Source organism: Coturnix japonica, chromosome 4 (assembly GCF_001577835.2).
Source record: "Coturnix japonica isolate 7356 chromosome 4, Coturnix japonica 2.1, whole genome shotgun sequence".
In the NCBI taxonomy this organism is placed as follows: domain Eukaryota; kingdom Metazoa; phylum Chordata; class Aves; order Galliformes; family Phasianidae; genus Coturnix; species Coturnix japonica.
The window spans coordinates 80,275,074-80,291,501 of record NC_029519.1 but is presented as its reverse complement, the minus strand read 5'-3'; the positions used below and the strand labels follow the sequence as shown (position 1 = coordinate 80,291,501).

Below are 16,428 nucleotides of genomic sequence, written 5' to 3'. Positions count from 1 at the left end.
CGAAGGCAATGTTTCCACCACAGCTAAGGAAATTGCTGTTGGGTTTTTTTTCCCCCTTTTAATTATTTAATCATCAAAACATTGAGTAAATTAAAATGTTTACTGCAGGTGAATAAACACTCTCTTCCAGCTGAGCAGACGTGCGCTCAGGAGCTGGGTTTATTGAAGGCATCGTTTGGAGCAGCCCAGATGTTTGGGTTTTTAACATGTTGTCTTAGAAAGGTTCTGTTGTGCTGCAGTTCCAGCTGCTACATCACCCTGTGTGTCCAACCAGCTGCAGCACCCAATGCCCTGCGTGGCTCTGCTGGGACGAGCCTGCTTCCACAATGCACTGCTTTGGTACCCAAGGCTGCCCATGGGCACTGGGTCATGTTTAACATTGCAATGGGAATGAAGGAATAACGCAGAGGATCTTATGGCTGGAGTGTTCTGTGCAGCTTTACCAGGTTCCTCAATCCATCAACCTGAGCATTGGAATGACACTTTGCCTGCTCCTATCTGCACAGGCAGGACTTTGGTTAATCCATCCTTCTCAGTGTCACTCTTTCACTAACTGAACAGAGAAGGAATAGATTTATACTGAAACGAATAAACAACAGTTATGAAATAACCCCAAGTATAATTTTCATTATCCTCACAGATTTCTTTTTATAACGTTCCCTGTGTCAGGCTTGAATAGCTTAGGAAACAGAACAAAAAGCTCATAATGGAGAGCACCCGGTCCTTCAGCTAAACATCCAGTCAAATATGTCAGCATGAAAGCCCTTCTTACCTTAACATGTACAGCACAATAATAATAAATACTATGACTAGGAGGGAGGACAGGGCCACCATCACGGCGATAATTGGAGTCTCATCTGCAACAAAGAAAGAAGGATGTGGGTAACTGCTACCAACATCTATCCAAAACCACCCAGTGCCGTCACTTGGCCATTCCTCTACAGATCCAGCTTTTAAAATAACCCACTTGTTCCATAGGGTTGCATTGTCTGGTTGGACTGGATGACCTCAGTGGGCTTTTCCAACCTTAATGATTCTATGGTTTGGTGAAGACAGATATGTGACCTAAGGGAGCACGCTGAGATTAGATTAAAAGCTGTCAACAGCAGTTATAATACCCCGATCTTTGCTAAGAGCTGTCTGCTGGAAAGATCCCATTAAGACAGCCATGGTTTTTCTGCCAGCTCCATGCCCAGCAAGAAGGCAGCATTTCCACACTACATCCTGACTCTGTGTTCAGCCCATGGCTGAGGTTTGCTGGAGGCTCGAGGTTACTGCTGCCTGTCCATCTGCTGCATCACTACGCAGTGTCTGAGCAAAGCCACAGCCTTGGGCTCCTGCTTGGGCTTTGCTCCCACTGCACACACTGCACCCAGACAGAAGGTGGTTGGAGACAACCCTTCGTGAGCGCCCTCTGCACCTTGAGGCCAGCAAGCATTCCCTGCTTTAGCTTGCTTTGTTGTCTGCTTTCAGATACTTCTCAAGGGCATTCAGCAGCACACAATTTCTTGCAAACACATTTGGATTGGCCGGATGAAGTGTTCCCATGCTTACAGCCAGCTATTTGTTACCTGCCCCCGGGCTCAGAGCAGCAGTGCTTGGAGCAAGCACATCACCCAGATGCAGCTGGAAGACAAGCCACACTAACAGACAGGAAAATGGCCCTAAAGGGCATATTTCCAGATGAAATATGATGGGGTATTTTCATTTTCCATCATCTCGCACACCCTGCAATCAGGAGCTCTAGAAAAGTGACTCTGAACAAAAGATCTGACGTATGCACAGTGATGCGAAGGCGGCGACTTACTGATGCAAACCATAAAAAAACCACCTCTCCCAGTCTTTGTTCTTTCCATCTGCATCACCCCCAAACCCAGCAGTGAAAAAGAAATTCATCTGAACACATTTCTGTCCCTGGCACAGCTGACCAAGGAGGTGGCGGAGTCACCATCCTGGAGGTATGAACTGTGGAGACGTGGCATTGAGTGTCATAGTTATGGTCATGGTGGGGATGGGTTGGGGCTGGACTTGATGATCTTAGAGGTCTTTTCCAACCTTAATGATTCTATGATTTGTCAAGAGCCCACAGGACCAGATTCATTACAAAGCCTCCACTTGGTTTCTTGCTGGATCTCCTTCCCAGTAGAACTTGGGAGGTAGAAAAAGAAGCCACAACAGACACTGCAGTTTGGGTTAAGTCACTGAGCTTGGCAGGAGCTGTCTCCATTTTCATTTGCAATTCATTTACAGATGTCCTATAAGGCCAAAATCCTATGAGCTCCTACAAGGCTAAAAACGGACGGGGAAGGACCTGCAGACAACACAAGAGTTCGGTGGTGTCATGAAAGAACGACAAAGCACCAATTTCCACCTGACTCCAGGAAAAAGCAGAGTGAGTTGGACTGCCATGGAGTGAACAAAGCTGAAACGCCATCAGGACAACGATGACAACACTCAGAAAGCAAACAGGCTGCCCTGCTGTTGGTCTGTTGGCTCCTATGCTGCTAAAGCAATGAGTAATTGCAAATATTCTGTTAGCAACGCTGGTTCTCAGAACTCAGTCATTGAATCAGAGATGGAAAAATGAGTGTAAGTGCTATTATATTACCAGAAATGGATTTCTGCTACTTCTTGCCAATGAAATTAATGAGAATGACAAGTATTCACATTGTTTGCAGAACGGGTCCTGATCAAACAGGGTAAGTCACGGTCAATAAAGACAATTCAGAAGCAAAAAAGGAGAAGGACGTTTCTTGAGCATCCAGCCCTGCAGAAGGCAGCACTGATACATCCAGTGAGTGCAGCAGGGACTCCTCGGATCTCATATAGGATATATACAAATCGGTGCTGAATTGTTTGTTTTTGAAAAGCAGGAGCCCAACTCTTATTACCATATCAATATGCCTCTTCTAAAGAGCTTGATACGCTTTGTAAAAGCCGTTTTGAAAGCGTGTGATAAGGAGAGCTGTCTAATAGCAGAATGCTTCTGGAAATGCCTTTACTTAGGGCTTGAATAAAGAGTAATGAAATACAAATCTCTTACCTCTTCTGTCAGAGTTACCTGCAGAAAAAGAAAACAGAGGTCTCTTAGCAACCAGGAAATACACATCTTCCTAAGTGAGGATCAAAGACTGAAATAGCAACAAATGTAGTAACTGTCAGCGTCTCCTTGCAGATCGCTTTATTAAAATATCAGCTCCCGAAGCCATGATATGGAGATGAGTTTCAGCTTTCACTCAGTCACAGGGAAAAAGGGATGGAAGGCATGTTCGTAGCTTTACTGATTAGAAAGAGAAGCATGAACGGCTTGACTTGTGGGTCTGTGAGCCGCTGGGAGAAACATTTGCTATTTTTCTCCTTTTCCATCCACTGAGAAGCAATTAAAGCTTTGATGACTGCTTTCCAAATTTCCCATTAAGATGAATGGAAAAGGCAGCCCTAAAACTCATTTTGCGCCTTGACAAATTACTTGAAATAAAGCAAGAATCAGCTTGGGCATTTGTTTTAGGGACTGACAGCAAGAGAGAAGCCTTCCTGCTGCCATGGCCAACTCATCACAGCACACAAGGAGTAACCAAGTCAGAAAATGTCTTGAGGGCTTTGGGGCTGAGAAGCAAATTGGATGAGTTCAGCAGTGTTCTATGGGCCGTGAATGTCCTTCAGCCTCGATCTCAACGCCAGCAGCGAAGACAAAGAATGCCCAAAGGAAAAGGGTGCACTCAGCTCACAGATGTGAAGGGGAGCTGAGATCACCCCAAACTCGACAAGCCCAGCGGTCACCTCTCTGATGTGCCGGGAGGGTCACAGCAGGGTGACCATATGGACAACTGCTCATCCGAATCACTGACAGATTAAAACAGCCCAAGGTAAGGGATAAAAACTGCTAACATAAGTGTTATTGGATCTTCTGGGAAATGCAACATTCCAGTGCATGGAACAGTCTGAGCAATGCCACCTCTTCAGGAGTTAGATCTCACCTTTGGTTGGTCACCTCTAGTCTAAGCCTTAAATCTGTCACGACAGGGACTGCTTTCTTGTCTCTGTGCTGGTGCAGTGCTAAAAAGCATGACTTGAGCCCACGGCTGGTGCCAAAGTGCAAATAACTGCTCTGTGGAGCAGCACTCTGAAGCTCGGTAGCTGATCAGCATCCCAAAGTCATTCATTACTATTGCAAACCTGTTGAAGACCAACTTTTCAACCTGCACCTGAAGCCTGGGTGCCAGTCCTGTATTGTGGATCCAAGAAACCACAAAAGGCAGTGAAATTAGTCTGTGACAGAAGCGGAACGAGATTGTACAATCTGGTACACCCAACATCTTGGCACGAAGCTGCTGCTTTCATAGATTCATAGAATCACAGAATGGTGTGGGTTGGGAGGGGCCCTACAGCCCATCCAGTTCCAGCCCATGGCAAGTGCAGGGACATCTCCCCACCAGCTCCAGCTGCCCAGGACCCATCAAACCCAGCCTGAGCACCTCCAGGGATGGGGCACCCACAGCTCTATGGGTAGCAGTGCAGGGCCTTACTGCTCTCTAAGTAAAGAATTCCATCTGAGCACAAGAAAGAACAATGTGGGCACAAACTGCCCAGGGAGGTGGTGGGCTCTTCTCTGGAGATACTCAAAACCTGCCTGGATGCCTCCCTGAGCAACCTGCTGTGAGGAACCTGTTCTGGGGGATAGGTTGGACTGTGGCAACACCAGAGGTCCCTCCAACCCCCCCCCAGTTCTGTGATTCTGTGACTCTATGCGCATTACACCTACCATTGTGGGATGCAGAAGAGGTCTCTTGCGTCGTCACCGTCGCGCTGACGTTCCTCTCGGTCGTCTCTGCTTCCGTGCTGGGCAGTGCAGTGTGCGGGGCAGGCGGTGTCACGTTGGGTGGCAGTGAGATGGCCACAGGGGCAGAGGTGGGCATAGATATACCTGGAGTGGAGGCATTGAGGCTGGCAGTGGAGGCACTGGGGGAGATGCTGGTGGCTGTGGTTGTAGGCAGCTCCGATACCGGGGTAGAAGTGGTCATCGGAGAGCTAACATTGAGGCTGCTCACTCTCGGCGTCGTCCCACCATCAGGAGTTGCTGTAGGAACTTTGGTGGGGATCCTGGTGGAGGGGGGCACTGTCGTGGGTGGCTCTGTGAGAATAAGGAGCATAAAGGAGCATCCGTAAGTTACTTTTCTGGAGGATTTTTACGCTATAGATTTATACTGTAACTACAAACAGAGAAACAACCAACACATCCCAAGTCTAGGAGAGAGAGCACTTTGCACAGTGATGTCAGGCTTATAAAATCAGCTCACATACTATGATGTAGGGAAGGAATAAGGGTTAGTGCCCCTGTAAGAGAGGATCAAAGTTTGCCATGGGAAAAACATGCAGGTCCCATCTATGAGCACCTACAGTTTGCCACCCTTGTAGCACAGCTAACAGAAGGGGTGAGTCACAAGAACAAGAGCATTTCTTCCTTCCACCCTCAAGATGATTTAGGGGCAGAATAGGAGACAATAAGCAAGGTTTACCTGTTGTGACATTGTTAGCACCTATGCTGATCAAGCCACTTCCAAGCAAAAGGACAAAGAAGCACAGATCCATGTTGACCTGAGAAAAAGAGCAAAAAAGAAAACACCACTTATTTGAAGTGTTATCCCAAACTAATTTAGCTGTGTAGAGCTGGAAAGGACGAGTGAACACGTGGATGGAGTCACTGTATGCACATGGATGGAAGGATTTATCTGTGTGTTCACACATCCCCACCTGGAAAAGGAAATTAATAGGGAGTTCATGTAAGAGTGCACACACCAGTGTGCTATGATGAAACCTAAATGCAATACACAGCAATGAGCTGGGATCCTAAAGGCACAAAAGAGGGGAGGTTGGCTCACCTCACCCCATCACCCATCTCCAGGACACCCACATCCCATTTTTCACATTGGATTTAAGCAGATGGTGGATGCTTAGAGGTTATTCTACATTTGGGGAAGCCTAATTCAAAGCCCCAAACACCCATCCTGCAGAGAATAACCCAAAGCAATCTGCGAGTGCTGCCTGTGCTGCATTGTGCCGTGCTTTTCTTCCCAGGAAGCGTCCTGAAAAATTAAATTACAGGATGATGACATCAGTAAAATTGTTTTTTCTTCCCAGAACAATCCCTGATCTTGCTCCCCCAGCCCTTCTAAATGCATGCTCAAAGTTATTACGGCATTTATTGGCTGTTTCTTCCTTCCAAAAAGCTCCTATAAAATGGGTATGGTTATCTTCTCTGAAACAGGTACGGGTCCAGAGGCAATCGAAAGTGTGATGTCAGATAGCACCATCCAGCTCCAAGCTTGCAAGCCCCCAGAACAGCCCTAACCAGGCAGGTCTTTATTCCTGCAATCCCTCCTTCCTCTTTCATTCACCCCTCATCGGTTGTTCTTGTTGTATTGATTCAAATATGCTTCAGTCGAGACCCATCCCAAATTCTGGGCAAGGGGACAAGGCTGATGTCATGAAAGATGCAGCCCCACCAGCAGCATCCTCCCACCAGCAGCACCCGCCTACATTCTTTGCCTCCCTCCTAACGAAGACCTGGCAGAAATGGAAGCAATCAGCGATCAGAAGGTCAGACAAACCCTGAAGCAGAAGGAAACTGAGTGCCAGGGATACGAGATTGCCTTCAGCTTGTATTGAAACAACTGCATTGTGGATCTTCCTCGCACTAAATGGGTTTCCCAGTGTTGCAAAGGGAGCTGGTGTCTCCTCCATGCTAAATTCCAGTCATGCTACACCTGGGAGGCTGCAATACCAGCAAGAGCTGCAGCGGCTCGTTACAAGGGGCTGATGCTTTCATAACCCTCCAATGGAAACCCATAGAAATTGGGCAGTGCAGAAATGGATGAATTAAAGCTTAGGGCAGCTTTAATCTGCCCCAGGATGCAGCTCATCCTATGCCCACACTGCACCACCACAGGGAGGAGGGGTTCTTATTTAGCTTGGATAAGAGAAGGGTCTGATAGAGACCTCACTGTGGCCTTCAATACTTGAAGGGAGCATATAAACAGGAGGAGGAACAGCTGTTTACAAGGGTGGACAGTGATGGGACAAGGGGGGATGGCTTTAAATGAGACAGGGGAGGTTTAGGCTGGGTATTAGGAGGAAGTTTTACACCTAGAGGGTGGTGATGCCCCATCCCTGGAGGTAATGCAGGACAGGGCTCTGAGCGCTGATGGAGCTGAGGGTGTCCCTGTTCATTGCAGGGGAGTGTGACCAGGTGGCCTTTAAAGGTCCCTTCCAACTCAAACCATTCTCCAATTTGATGTTTCTAACAGTTTTTATGGCTTTATGACAAGGCTGCGAATATGAAAAGCAAAAGGAGCCCAGGCAGCCCCCAGGGCATCACCAGCTCATCAAACAAAACCCCTGGAGCTGCTGCTGTTCCCAGCCATCAGCTGCTTTATCACTGCAGAAACAGATCTGGAGGAGAGAGAAAGTGCAAAATCCCCCAGCATGGCCAGCTCTGTCCCAGCTCCTGCTCTCTGCATCCTCCCAATCCCCCAGGGCAGCCCAAATAAATGCCAGCGGTTCACCGTGCCCAGTTCCTAACATTAAAAAAAAAGGGCCTCCTGAGCCCTACCCCAACGCTGGAGCAACTTGAGCCTCCCTTCCCCCCTCGGCTCCCTCCCTGCTGATTCGGAAACAGGGAGGAAATACTTGTAATGTTATCAACATAAACACAGCTCTTGGCTGGCTGCGGCATCCTGTGAGCGCTGCAGAAAAACACCCTGACGTCATGTCTCGGACTCTGCCAAGGAGAAGGAGCTGGGTTTGCTGGGAATGGGGAACTATCGGCAAGCAGAAGGGTTGGCTGGAGGTGCTCCCAAAAAGGCAGGAGGGGTTTGTGCCCTGGGAGGTGCTGCCCCGCATGAGGATCGGAGGAAGGTTGGGTTTGAGATGTAGGATTGTATTATTATCCTTATTTTTATGGAGATCTCGTCTGGGTGATCAGGATTGGGAAGGAGGGGGGGTGCGGGGGAAAGGCAGCAGGAGCTTTGTAATGTAACAAGTGGTGGTGGTTTGTGCTGAGCTCGGCGAAGCAGCTCCCAGAAGGGTTAGACAAGAGCAAGTGCAAAAGGAAAAGGGGGAGGAAATGTCCTTTATTTCAGTGGCAGAGAGCCACGAGCACAGCTCAGCTGTGCTGGAAGACAAACCTGCCGCTCCCTCACTCCCTGTCCCCTCCTGCTGCTCCTTTACATCGCTGGAGCACCGTGTTGCTGTGCTGTCTGGCCTCTCCCTCCATCCCCACGCGGTATCTGCCACCTCACCCCGTTCCTTTTGCAAAGCAGAGAAAGCTGACAAAGGGGGAGGAGAGCTCTGGGATCTGATCCCGCTGGGATCAGGCTGGTCCGACTGCAGAGCGCTTTCGCAGCACCGATTCCCGTCACCCCCAACTTCTGGCTTAGCAGCAGGCTGCGTTACAGCGGAGTTGGCCATCGTGGAACAGGAGCTGCTGCTCGTGGGGAGGAAAAGCGTTCTGCTGCGCTACCACGGGGTGACTAATCCCCTGCATGTGTCTCCAGAGCTGGAGTGAAGGCTTTGATGTGTCACTGAGCATTATTCCCCCACCCCACCCTCTGCTTTTCCACTCTTGAACAGAAAAGATGAATCACGGCAACCATTCACCCTTTCATAAAACGCACTCCTTTCCTTCTTTCTTTATTTCTTTCTTCCTTTCTTCCCCCCACCCCCTTTAAATTAGCAGCCTGCTTCCCCTGGAGCAGCGGTACCAGCACTGGAAGGATGAGCTCAGGGCTTTGCTTTCTGCATCACCGAGTGCCTGCCCAACCTTCCACACAAGTCCATGTCCCAAATTCCCTCTCTCCACTCACTACAACAGGGTGCACTTTCAAAGCAAGACACAACGATCTCAATGAACAAGCATAGAAGGGGTAATTAGGGACCCCAATCCCACCTGGCTTTTTGGGGTGCAGAAAGCCTTTGTGCCATCAGAGTGATGCTAAAAGGCCCACCCTGCTGCTACAAAGCGTGAATCTCCAAGTTTCAGCCTCACCTCCTGCTGCACAAATGGGCTTTTTAGCTCCCCAAATGAATGGCTTGCAGTGAGCGGGACCAACGCTGAGTGCAGCACTTGAGGTGCAGCCTCAATGATGTCGGTACAGCGGGATGATCCCCTCCTGCTCCTGCTGCCTGCATCACCACTGGGACAAGACAGGATGTGGTTGGCCTTCTTGGCCACAAGAAGAGGAAGCAGAAGGACAGGGGAGCCTTAAGGCTGAGAAAAGGTAAAACATGGAGAAAAGTGGGAAACATGGGTGAGTGGGATGGAAGAGAAGCCGTCAGGGATGGAGGTGGAGGGCTGGAAAGCAGAGAGCGCATCCTTAAAGGCAGGAGTGTGGCTGCGTGATCCCAGCTTGATTCTCCAAAAACTGGCATAAAGAACTCAAATTATACTGGGCTACGTTTATTGTTTTAAAGATCACGTTTTAAGGTTTCCCCTTCTTTGTTCCAGGCATCATTTGTAATAGAGAGAAAGCAAGCATCTGTGCATTTCATCTCACTGCTAATTGCCGAACCGGACCGATTGCTTTTGGTTTAGGAGCCAGGATGAAGCACAGCCATTACGATGCATTTTGGAGAGCGAGCGCACGGTACAAGAAAACACTCAACTAAAACAAAAGAAGGTGAGCACTGTGCGGATCTGAGCTACGCTGCAAGCTGATGGGGCAGCTGCAATCAGATCATCCTCCTTCACACAACGGTGTTGGAGGGGATGGTTCCCATGAGAGCTTTAAGATCTCCTTGGGGAGGCCGAGCTGCCAGGTTGGCACCGCTCGGCGTCGCGGCGCTTTGTGCTTACCCTGAGCGCGGCCGGGACGACGGCGCGGAGCCGGAGAGGGGAGCAGCCCCTGCCAAAGCCAAATCCCGATTTACCTGCCGTGGTTCTGCACCGCTGAGCGGTTCAGCCCTTGTTGCCACAGTAACACTTGTGGTGTAGCCGAGATCACTGATTATGAAACTCGAAAAATCAGAGGCTGCTAATTAGGGTGTACTCCAGTGCTCAAATGGCTCCCTGTGAGCGATGTGACAATGGCAAGCACGGGGAAGATGAACGCCACAAAGCAACATGTTGCTCAGCACTGAGGTGCTGCCTGCCCAGCAAGCAGCTTTTGGGGCAGTTTTAAAGAATTCAGCTTGTTTTCCTCCTGGTTAAATGCAAGACTCAGCAGAGCAGACCTTACCCTTTACATACATTTGCATTGCGTTGCATATATTATGCCCCTTATTTGCAAGAAGGACAGACACAGAGATAGCTCGAGCGCAGTGCAGGGATGCACTCCCAGCCCCACAGCCTCTCACATTAGGAAGTTTGCAAACGAGGGGAACTGGAGCTGAAAACATCTCCCTCCTTTGCTGCTGTACGAGCCTGCCAAAAGCTCTGGAAGCACATCTTGTGCTGAAGGCTCCAAGAATCGGAGCTGAGAATCTGCAGTGCTGCTGGATGCAAGCATTTCCAGCTCAACCTACAAGTAGGTTAGCAGAGCACACAGCAAGTGCAAGGAGAACAGCTCGGCAGAGTTTGGAGTGCCGTGGTTCAGTAGCATGCTGGAGGTTGGGCTTGATGTTCTTAGCAGTCTTTCCAACCTTAATGAATCTGGAGGTGTCGTTTCTAACCCTCCAACAGGCTTGTTTACAGGAATTAAGCTTTTAATGCTGTGTGATCGTGTCTGCAGTGCACTGTAAGCTGTTCTGATGCGACCACAGAGAGAACATCTGCTTTTGTGAACAATTAGCCAAATTACCATCAATTAGGGGGAGTGCAGGTAAGAGCAGCGCAAGCAAATGTGCAGAAGGCTGCGCTAGGAGGCCGCCCTAGGAGGAGGGATGTCCCGACGCTCCCTCTGACACGTTCCTCCTGGAAGCAAAGCTTTTCTCCTGTCCTTTGGAAGTGATTTCAACTCATTTCCAACTCCTGGATAAGCACATCTGCACGCAGAGCAATTTGAGAAGAGCCTTACGGTCACAACCCGGAATAATCTGTGTGCAGACAACACTTGAGAAAGCCCAAATCCACCAAATTATACAACTAGAACCATCACAGAGGAAGAATCTGCAGCATGGAGCCAACAAGCATGGAAGGAGTGGGATGGGACGAAGGGAACAGAGCGGTTGCTCAAGAATGCCCAGCAATGCCTGCACTACCGGGGTACTGGGGCCAGCAGGCTTACACAGCAGCTCTTGCAAAAACACTGTCTGAAAAAGGTTTGGAAAATGGTTCATTAGAAAAAAATAATGATATAGAAGCTACAGCTATAAAAACAGATCCGTCTCCCAAATATTTCCTCTCCTCGGCCCACGCTCCTGAACAACGACCAAACTCCTGTTTTGCCTCCGGTGGCTCTATTTCCACGCGGGTGTTTTTCTTTCCACGTGTCCTTGTCCAGAAGGAAGCGATGCTGAAGGGTTCAGAGCCCCACCGCAGTGCTGGGCACATCACTCCCAACATGATCATGCTTTGAAACAAAAAGACAGCCGAGAAAGGCTGTTACTTTGGGATAAGTGGGGCTGATCTGAAGAGGCCGCTGCTCAGACAAAAGCCTTGGCGCATTTCCATGGTTACTGCCACGCATCCCCTGGAGCGGAGGATGTCCTTCTCCCGTCGCAGAAGACGCTAACAGCCAGCAGCCATGCACAGCATTATGCAGGGTGAAGGGCAGAGAAACCATCAGCTCGTGGAAGGGGAAGATGTGGGTTTCTTTTTTGTACTTTTCATATCTTTCGGCACAACCACTGGGCGCGATGGCTCTGCCATCAGACAAAGCATCGTCAGCCCTTGGAGGACAATGTCCCCCAGGGGGTAGTGTGGGGTCCAGTCTTGTTCAACATCTTTATCAACGACCTCAATGAAGGGACAGAGTCAACCCAAGTTTGCTGGAAGGACTGGCAGACTGAAATGTTTCCTGAGGTTGTTTCCACTTTGACAGCCTGGGTGTGTTGTGTGCTCAGTTCTGTGCAACACCTCCTCAGCGTTCCCTTTACTTTTTCATGGGCAAAATGTTCCCTGTGTTGCAGGAGCATCGTGAAAGCAACGTCATCTCCAACCTGTTTCGCCAGGAAATCCCCAGCCTAAACCACAACCAATTGCCTTTTGTCATCAAAGACACAAGAAACCGCAGAGCGTGGTGTGGTTTCTGCATCCTCAGTGGGGACAGTTGCACCTGCGGGGCCAGTAGAGAAACCCCCTTCACTGGTGCAAGAGGAACCGTGTCGTGGTGTAACTACAGAAGGGACCCACAAGGATCGCTGGTCCGACCCCTGGCTCCACACAGCACCACCCCAAACCCAAAGGAAGGAAATGGATCACCAGAGCAATGGGAAGGCTCCTTGAGGACACCCAAGGGAGGCCACCAGGATGGACCCATCTTCCTTCCCTCTAGATGGAGCTGCAGGAGAAGCCTGAGGTCCCTTCCCAACACAAAGGAGAGTGGTTGAGCCTGCAACCCAATGTGTTTTGGAAAAAACCCGGGGTGAAAGCCAGCACATTGTCAGACTCCTTCCTGCAGCACCGCCCATCGCATCACACTCAAGACAAAACATCTCCCTCTCCTTCACTAGGACACTTTTCAGCCCAACACGGAGCCAAGGTGCCAGGTGTAGGGGCTGCTGTTGATACTGATGGGGTGTCTGAAAGAAATGATTTCTTTGAGATTTTCAGAGGTTTAATTTGCACCAGGATCAGAGATATTTCATTCCGCCACTGATACGCGGCATCTCGGTCCATTCTGTGTGCAAAAGCACTGGCAGAGAATTTCAAGGTTCCTTGATGACAGCAGCCTGGACGCATATGAAAGAGAGAGCAGAGTGAAGGTAACGCTGGAACTCAGCTTTTATGGCCCATTCCCTTTTGCCAATAAACACCATCTTCCTGACCAGGCATTAAATATGACCTCGTGTCACTTCTATTTTAGTGATATTCCCACAAGCATGAAGAGTCTACAGGAGGGCTCAAATGCTCTGTATTATCGAGCAGTGAGAACAAACCTGCAGGACCCAACTCTTGTATAAAAGCACTCCCCCTGCAAACACACGATTCCAGCTGGACCGTCACAATGCTGCTAAATTTAACTCATTGAGACCTATCTGTGATGACAGAGAACTCCACCCACCCTATTTCTATTTCTATACAATGGCTGCGGACAGCACCAGAGACATCCCCGTCTTTGAAAGTGCCCGCTGTCTCAGCCTTTTGAAAAGGCTTTGCAAAGCAGTGCTCCCACACAAACACCCCTTCCCACCACCCCCTTGCTAGCAGCATAATACACAGAAGGCTCCTCAGTCTTGCCATTAAATAAGAGATTCCCCTAGCCAGGCGTGAATGGTACAGGAGCTCCCACAGAACAGAGCCGGCTCTCTGTGGCTGCTTGTTGCTGTGAGAACACAAGACAAACCCTGTTGATGAAGCCCAGTGTTGTATTTTTCTGCTCGGTGGCAAAATCAAACAAATTTATCTCATTTTGCCCTTGTGAAATGCAGCCCAACAACAACTGGGGGTAAACCTGCCTCCAATCTCCCTCCTAATCTGAACCAAACTGAGGAGTTTTGGTATCCTGGATGGGGATGGACTCATTGACAGAGGGTGCAATGATAGGAAAAGGGGTAATGGTGTTTAACTAAGAGAGGGGTGATTTACAGTAGATGTAAGGGGGAAATTCTTTACTCGGAGGGCAATGATGCCCCATCCCTGGAGGTGCTCAGGGCTGGGTTGGATGGGGCCCTGGGCAGCCTGATCCAGCAGGAAGGTGTCCCTGCCCTTGGCATGGGCTGGAACTGTGTGGGCTTCAAGGTCCCTCCCAACCCAATTCACTGATGATCCTATAATTCTAAATTCCAGACTGTTTATCCCAATGCTTGGTTTGTCCCAGCCAAGCTATACTGCACCCCAAACCTCCCTGTGCCCATACGGAGTGGGACAGGATGGCCTTTAAGGGTTCCTTCCAACTCAAATGATTCTATATCTTGCTGAGCATGTGCTACAGCAGAGGCAGACTTGCAGGCTCTGGAATAGGTGGTGCCACCTTCCCTCCCTCTCAAGTATCACATGAGATGAACAAGAAAATAATCCAGATCCAAAATGCCCAAAGGCTGCATTGCTGCAGGCAAAGCCCCATATCAGCCACCACACTGCAGGACCTGCCAGTGTGCAGCATGAATGCTCCAAAATCAGCCCACAAGGTGAAGTGAGAGCAGGCTGATGGAAAACCAGAGCAGCCATACACTGAGTGGACTGGAAGCAAGGACACTGGGCACAGCTCAGTCCCTACAGCACGCTTTGCCCTATGTGTGATGTTGTGCTGCAGGAAGGGAGCAGGACTTGCAGTCTCCACGTGATGCTCTCAGAAGCATTTCAGGTGTTGAAAGCTCCAACACGAGCCGGAGGAACCAGTTATAAATGGCAGATGCAGAGATGTTTATTCAGAGTCAAGCAACGAACATCAGCAGCACCCCTGACTTGTGATCCTTGTTGGCGTGGGCTGGGATTAAAATTAAGGAGTTAAAGAATGTTTTTCTTTCACTCCATCACCCCTCTTCTCCTCCCTCTGTGGGCAAAGCGGTTCTAAAGATTGCAAGGGAAAAAGAATCGTAGACTCATTAAGGTTGGGAAAGACCTCCAAGGTCATCATGAATGTAGAAACAAGGGAAATGGGAGAGCAGAAATGTGTCATGCAAACAACAGGGAGTGCTGGGTACTTTGGCGTCAGCTCATAGAAGCAGCTTGGAAGAGGAGAGAAAAACACATATGCTTTGATGAGAGCATCCAAACACTGCTTTGGCAGATACTGCTTCTGTAATTGAAGATGTTGCAGTTCTGCGACAGGGAGCAAAGCTTGAGCCCTGTAATAGAAGAGGAATAACTTTACATAACGTAGCCCGGGAGGACTGGGTCCGACCAGCCAACATTTCTGCATGTGATTTACTGCCATGGATGAGAGGGCTGCACACATTGCTCCTGCAGCAGGTCTGGCTCCTGGGCACCAGGCTGAAACCAGCTGGGCCAACTGCAGCCTTCCTCCCACATTCCCCCGTGACCTTCTCACCAGCCCTTCCCCAAAGCTACGTGAAGGAAGCTGAGAAAAGCAGCAGGGCTACAGCAGGTAATGCGTCTTCCCAGGGAATGAGATGCTAAAATAGAGATGGAAGAAGATGCTGGAATCTCATGATGAACACAGATGTTTCCACTGCTGATCTGACAGGGTACTTTAAAGGAAACCCCACTGCAGGAGACACAGGAGCCCTCCTGCTCTGATCCTGGCCCTATCAGCCTGCACACGCTCCATGGCATCCCTTCCAACACCCTCCCAACCCTCTGCCAGCTCTCAGCTGCAGCAGATTTTCCCCCTGCTGTCACTTGTCCTCATTCTTACCCTGAAGATTAAATACTTCTGTGGTGGCAGCCAGGTCTAACACATCTCAGACTATTGGTAGAGAGCTGACGTGCATTTCAAGTCCAATCCCCCACCAAAGGGGCTCCAAACATCCCAGCATCAGGGTAAGTTCATGTCTCACCACCTCTGTTCTGTCTCCTCACTCAGTTTCTCAACTTAGATCTCAGTGTGGGGCTGCACAGCTCAGGACCAGCCCTGCCTGGAGCAGACCATGGCTCTACACTCCAGCAGCTGACAGCATCTTCACATGGGGCACTTTTTGCTTTACTCTCACCTCTAAAGGCCTAAAATGTCACGAGAGCCATCAGTGCATCACATCAAAGCTGGGATATTCCCAGCTTGGCAGCTAGGAGCTGAGCTGCACACACACAGGAGCACATGGGGCCATTTAACTGCACAAGCCCTGCGGTACCCAAGGGCTTGGTGAGGAAATCTGGCACCACTTGCTCACAGCTGCTGGCAAGAAGCGGGTCCCTGGAGCAAAGTATTCCCCACCTCTGGCTGAGGAACTGGTTGCTTGCCCTGACAGCTGGAATGCAGGTGACAAGCTGGGTAGACAAGGACATCAAGGTGTCCTGAATCCCAGTCTTTGATATACCCTGTTACATAGCTTGTACCTCACCGTGTGCGAGCTGCTGCCTCAGGGAGCCAGCTACTGTTTGGAGCACGCATGAATAATGGCACTGCTGTTTTTAATCCTTGCTATGCAGCCACCTTCCCTCTGCCAGACCATGGGAGTTGGCCGTCCTGCCTCCTTCCACCCATTTCAAAGCGCAGGGATCAAAGGAAGCTCCATTTACAGGTAAGGGGCTGAGCAGGTCGAGGGGTCAGCTCCAAATTCCCTCTTGGCTCAAGCACAATTTCCAAATGCTTTGTGTCAGACGGAGCCTCCAGCCACGTAACCTGAGCATCACCGCAAAAGAGTCGGAAGAGCAGAGGAAGGAGGGGAAAAAAAAAGAGGTACATCTGGATTAATGAAAGCACTGAGCGACAA

General features: G+C 49.6%; 1 protein-coding gene and 1 long non-coding RNA gene across 2 annotated transcripts in view; one reads left to right on the top strand and one right to left on the bottom strand.

The window, feature by feature from the left end:
* The window catches only part of PTPRA (protein tyrosine phosphatase receptor type A), a 77,289-nt gene that overhangs the window by 14,024 nt on the left and 46,837 nt on the right, over window positions 1–16,428 (bottom strand). Inside the window, 4 exon segments of the mRNA XM_032444355.1 lie at window positions 773–857; window positions 3,044–3,061; window positions 4,763–5,131; window positions 5,517–5,595. Coding sequence (XP_032300246.1) covers window positions 773–857; window positions 3,044–3,061; window positions 4,763–5,131; window positions 5,517–5,595 — 551 coding nt within the window.
* LOC116653362 lies at window positions 7,710–12,937 on the top strand. Its single transcript, XR_004307006.1, has 2 exons — window positions 7,710–9,275; window positions 9,503–12,937. It is a non-coding gene; the product is annotated as an uncharacterized LOC116653362 (long non-coding RNA).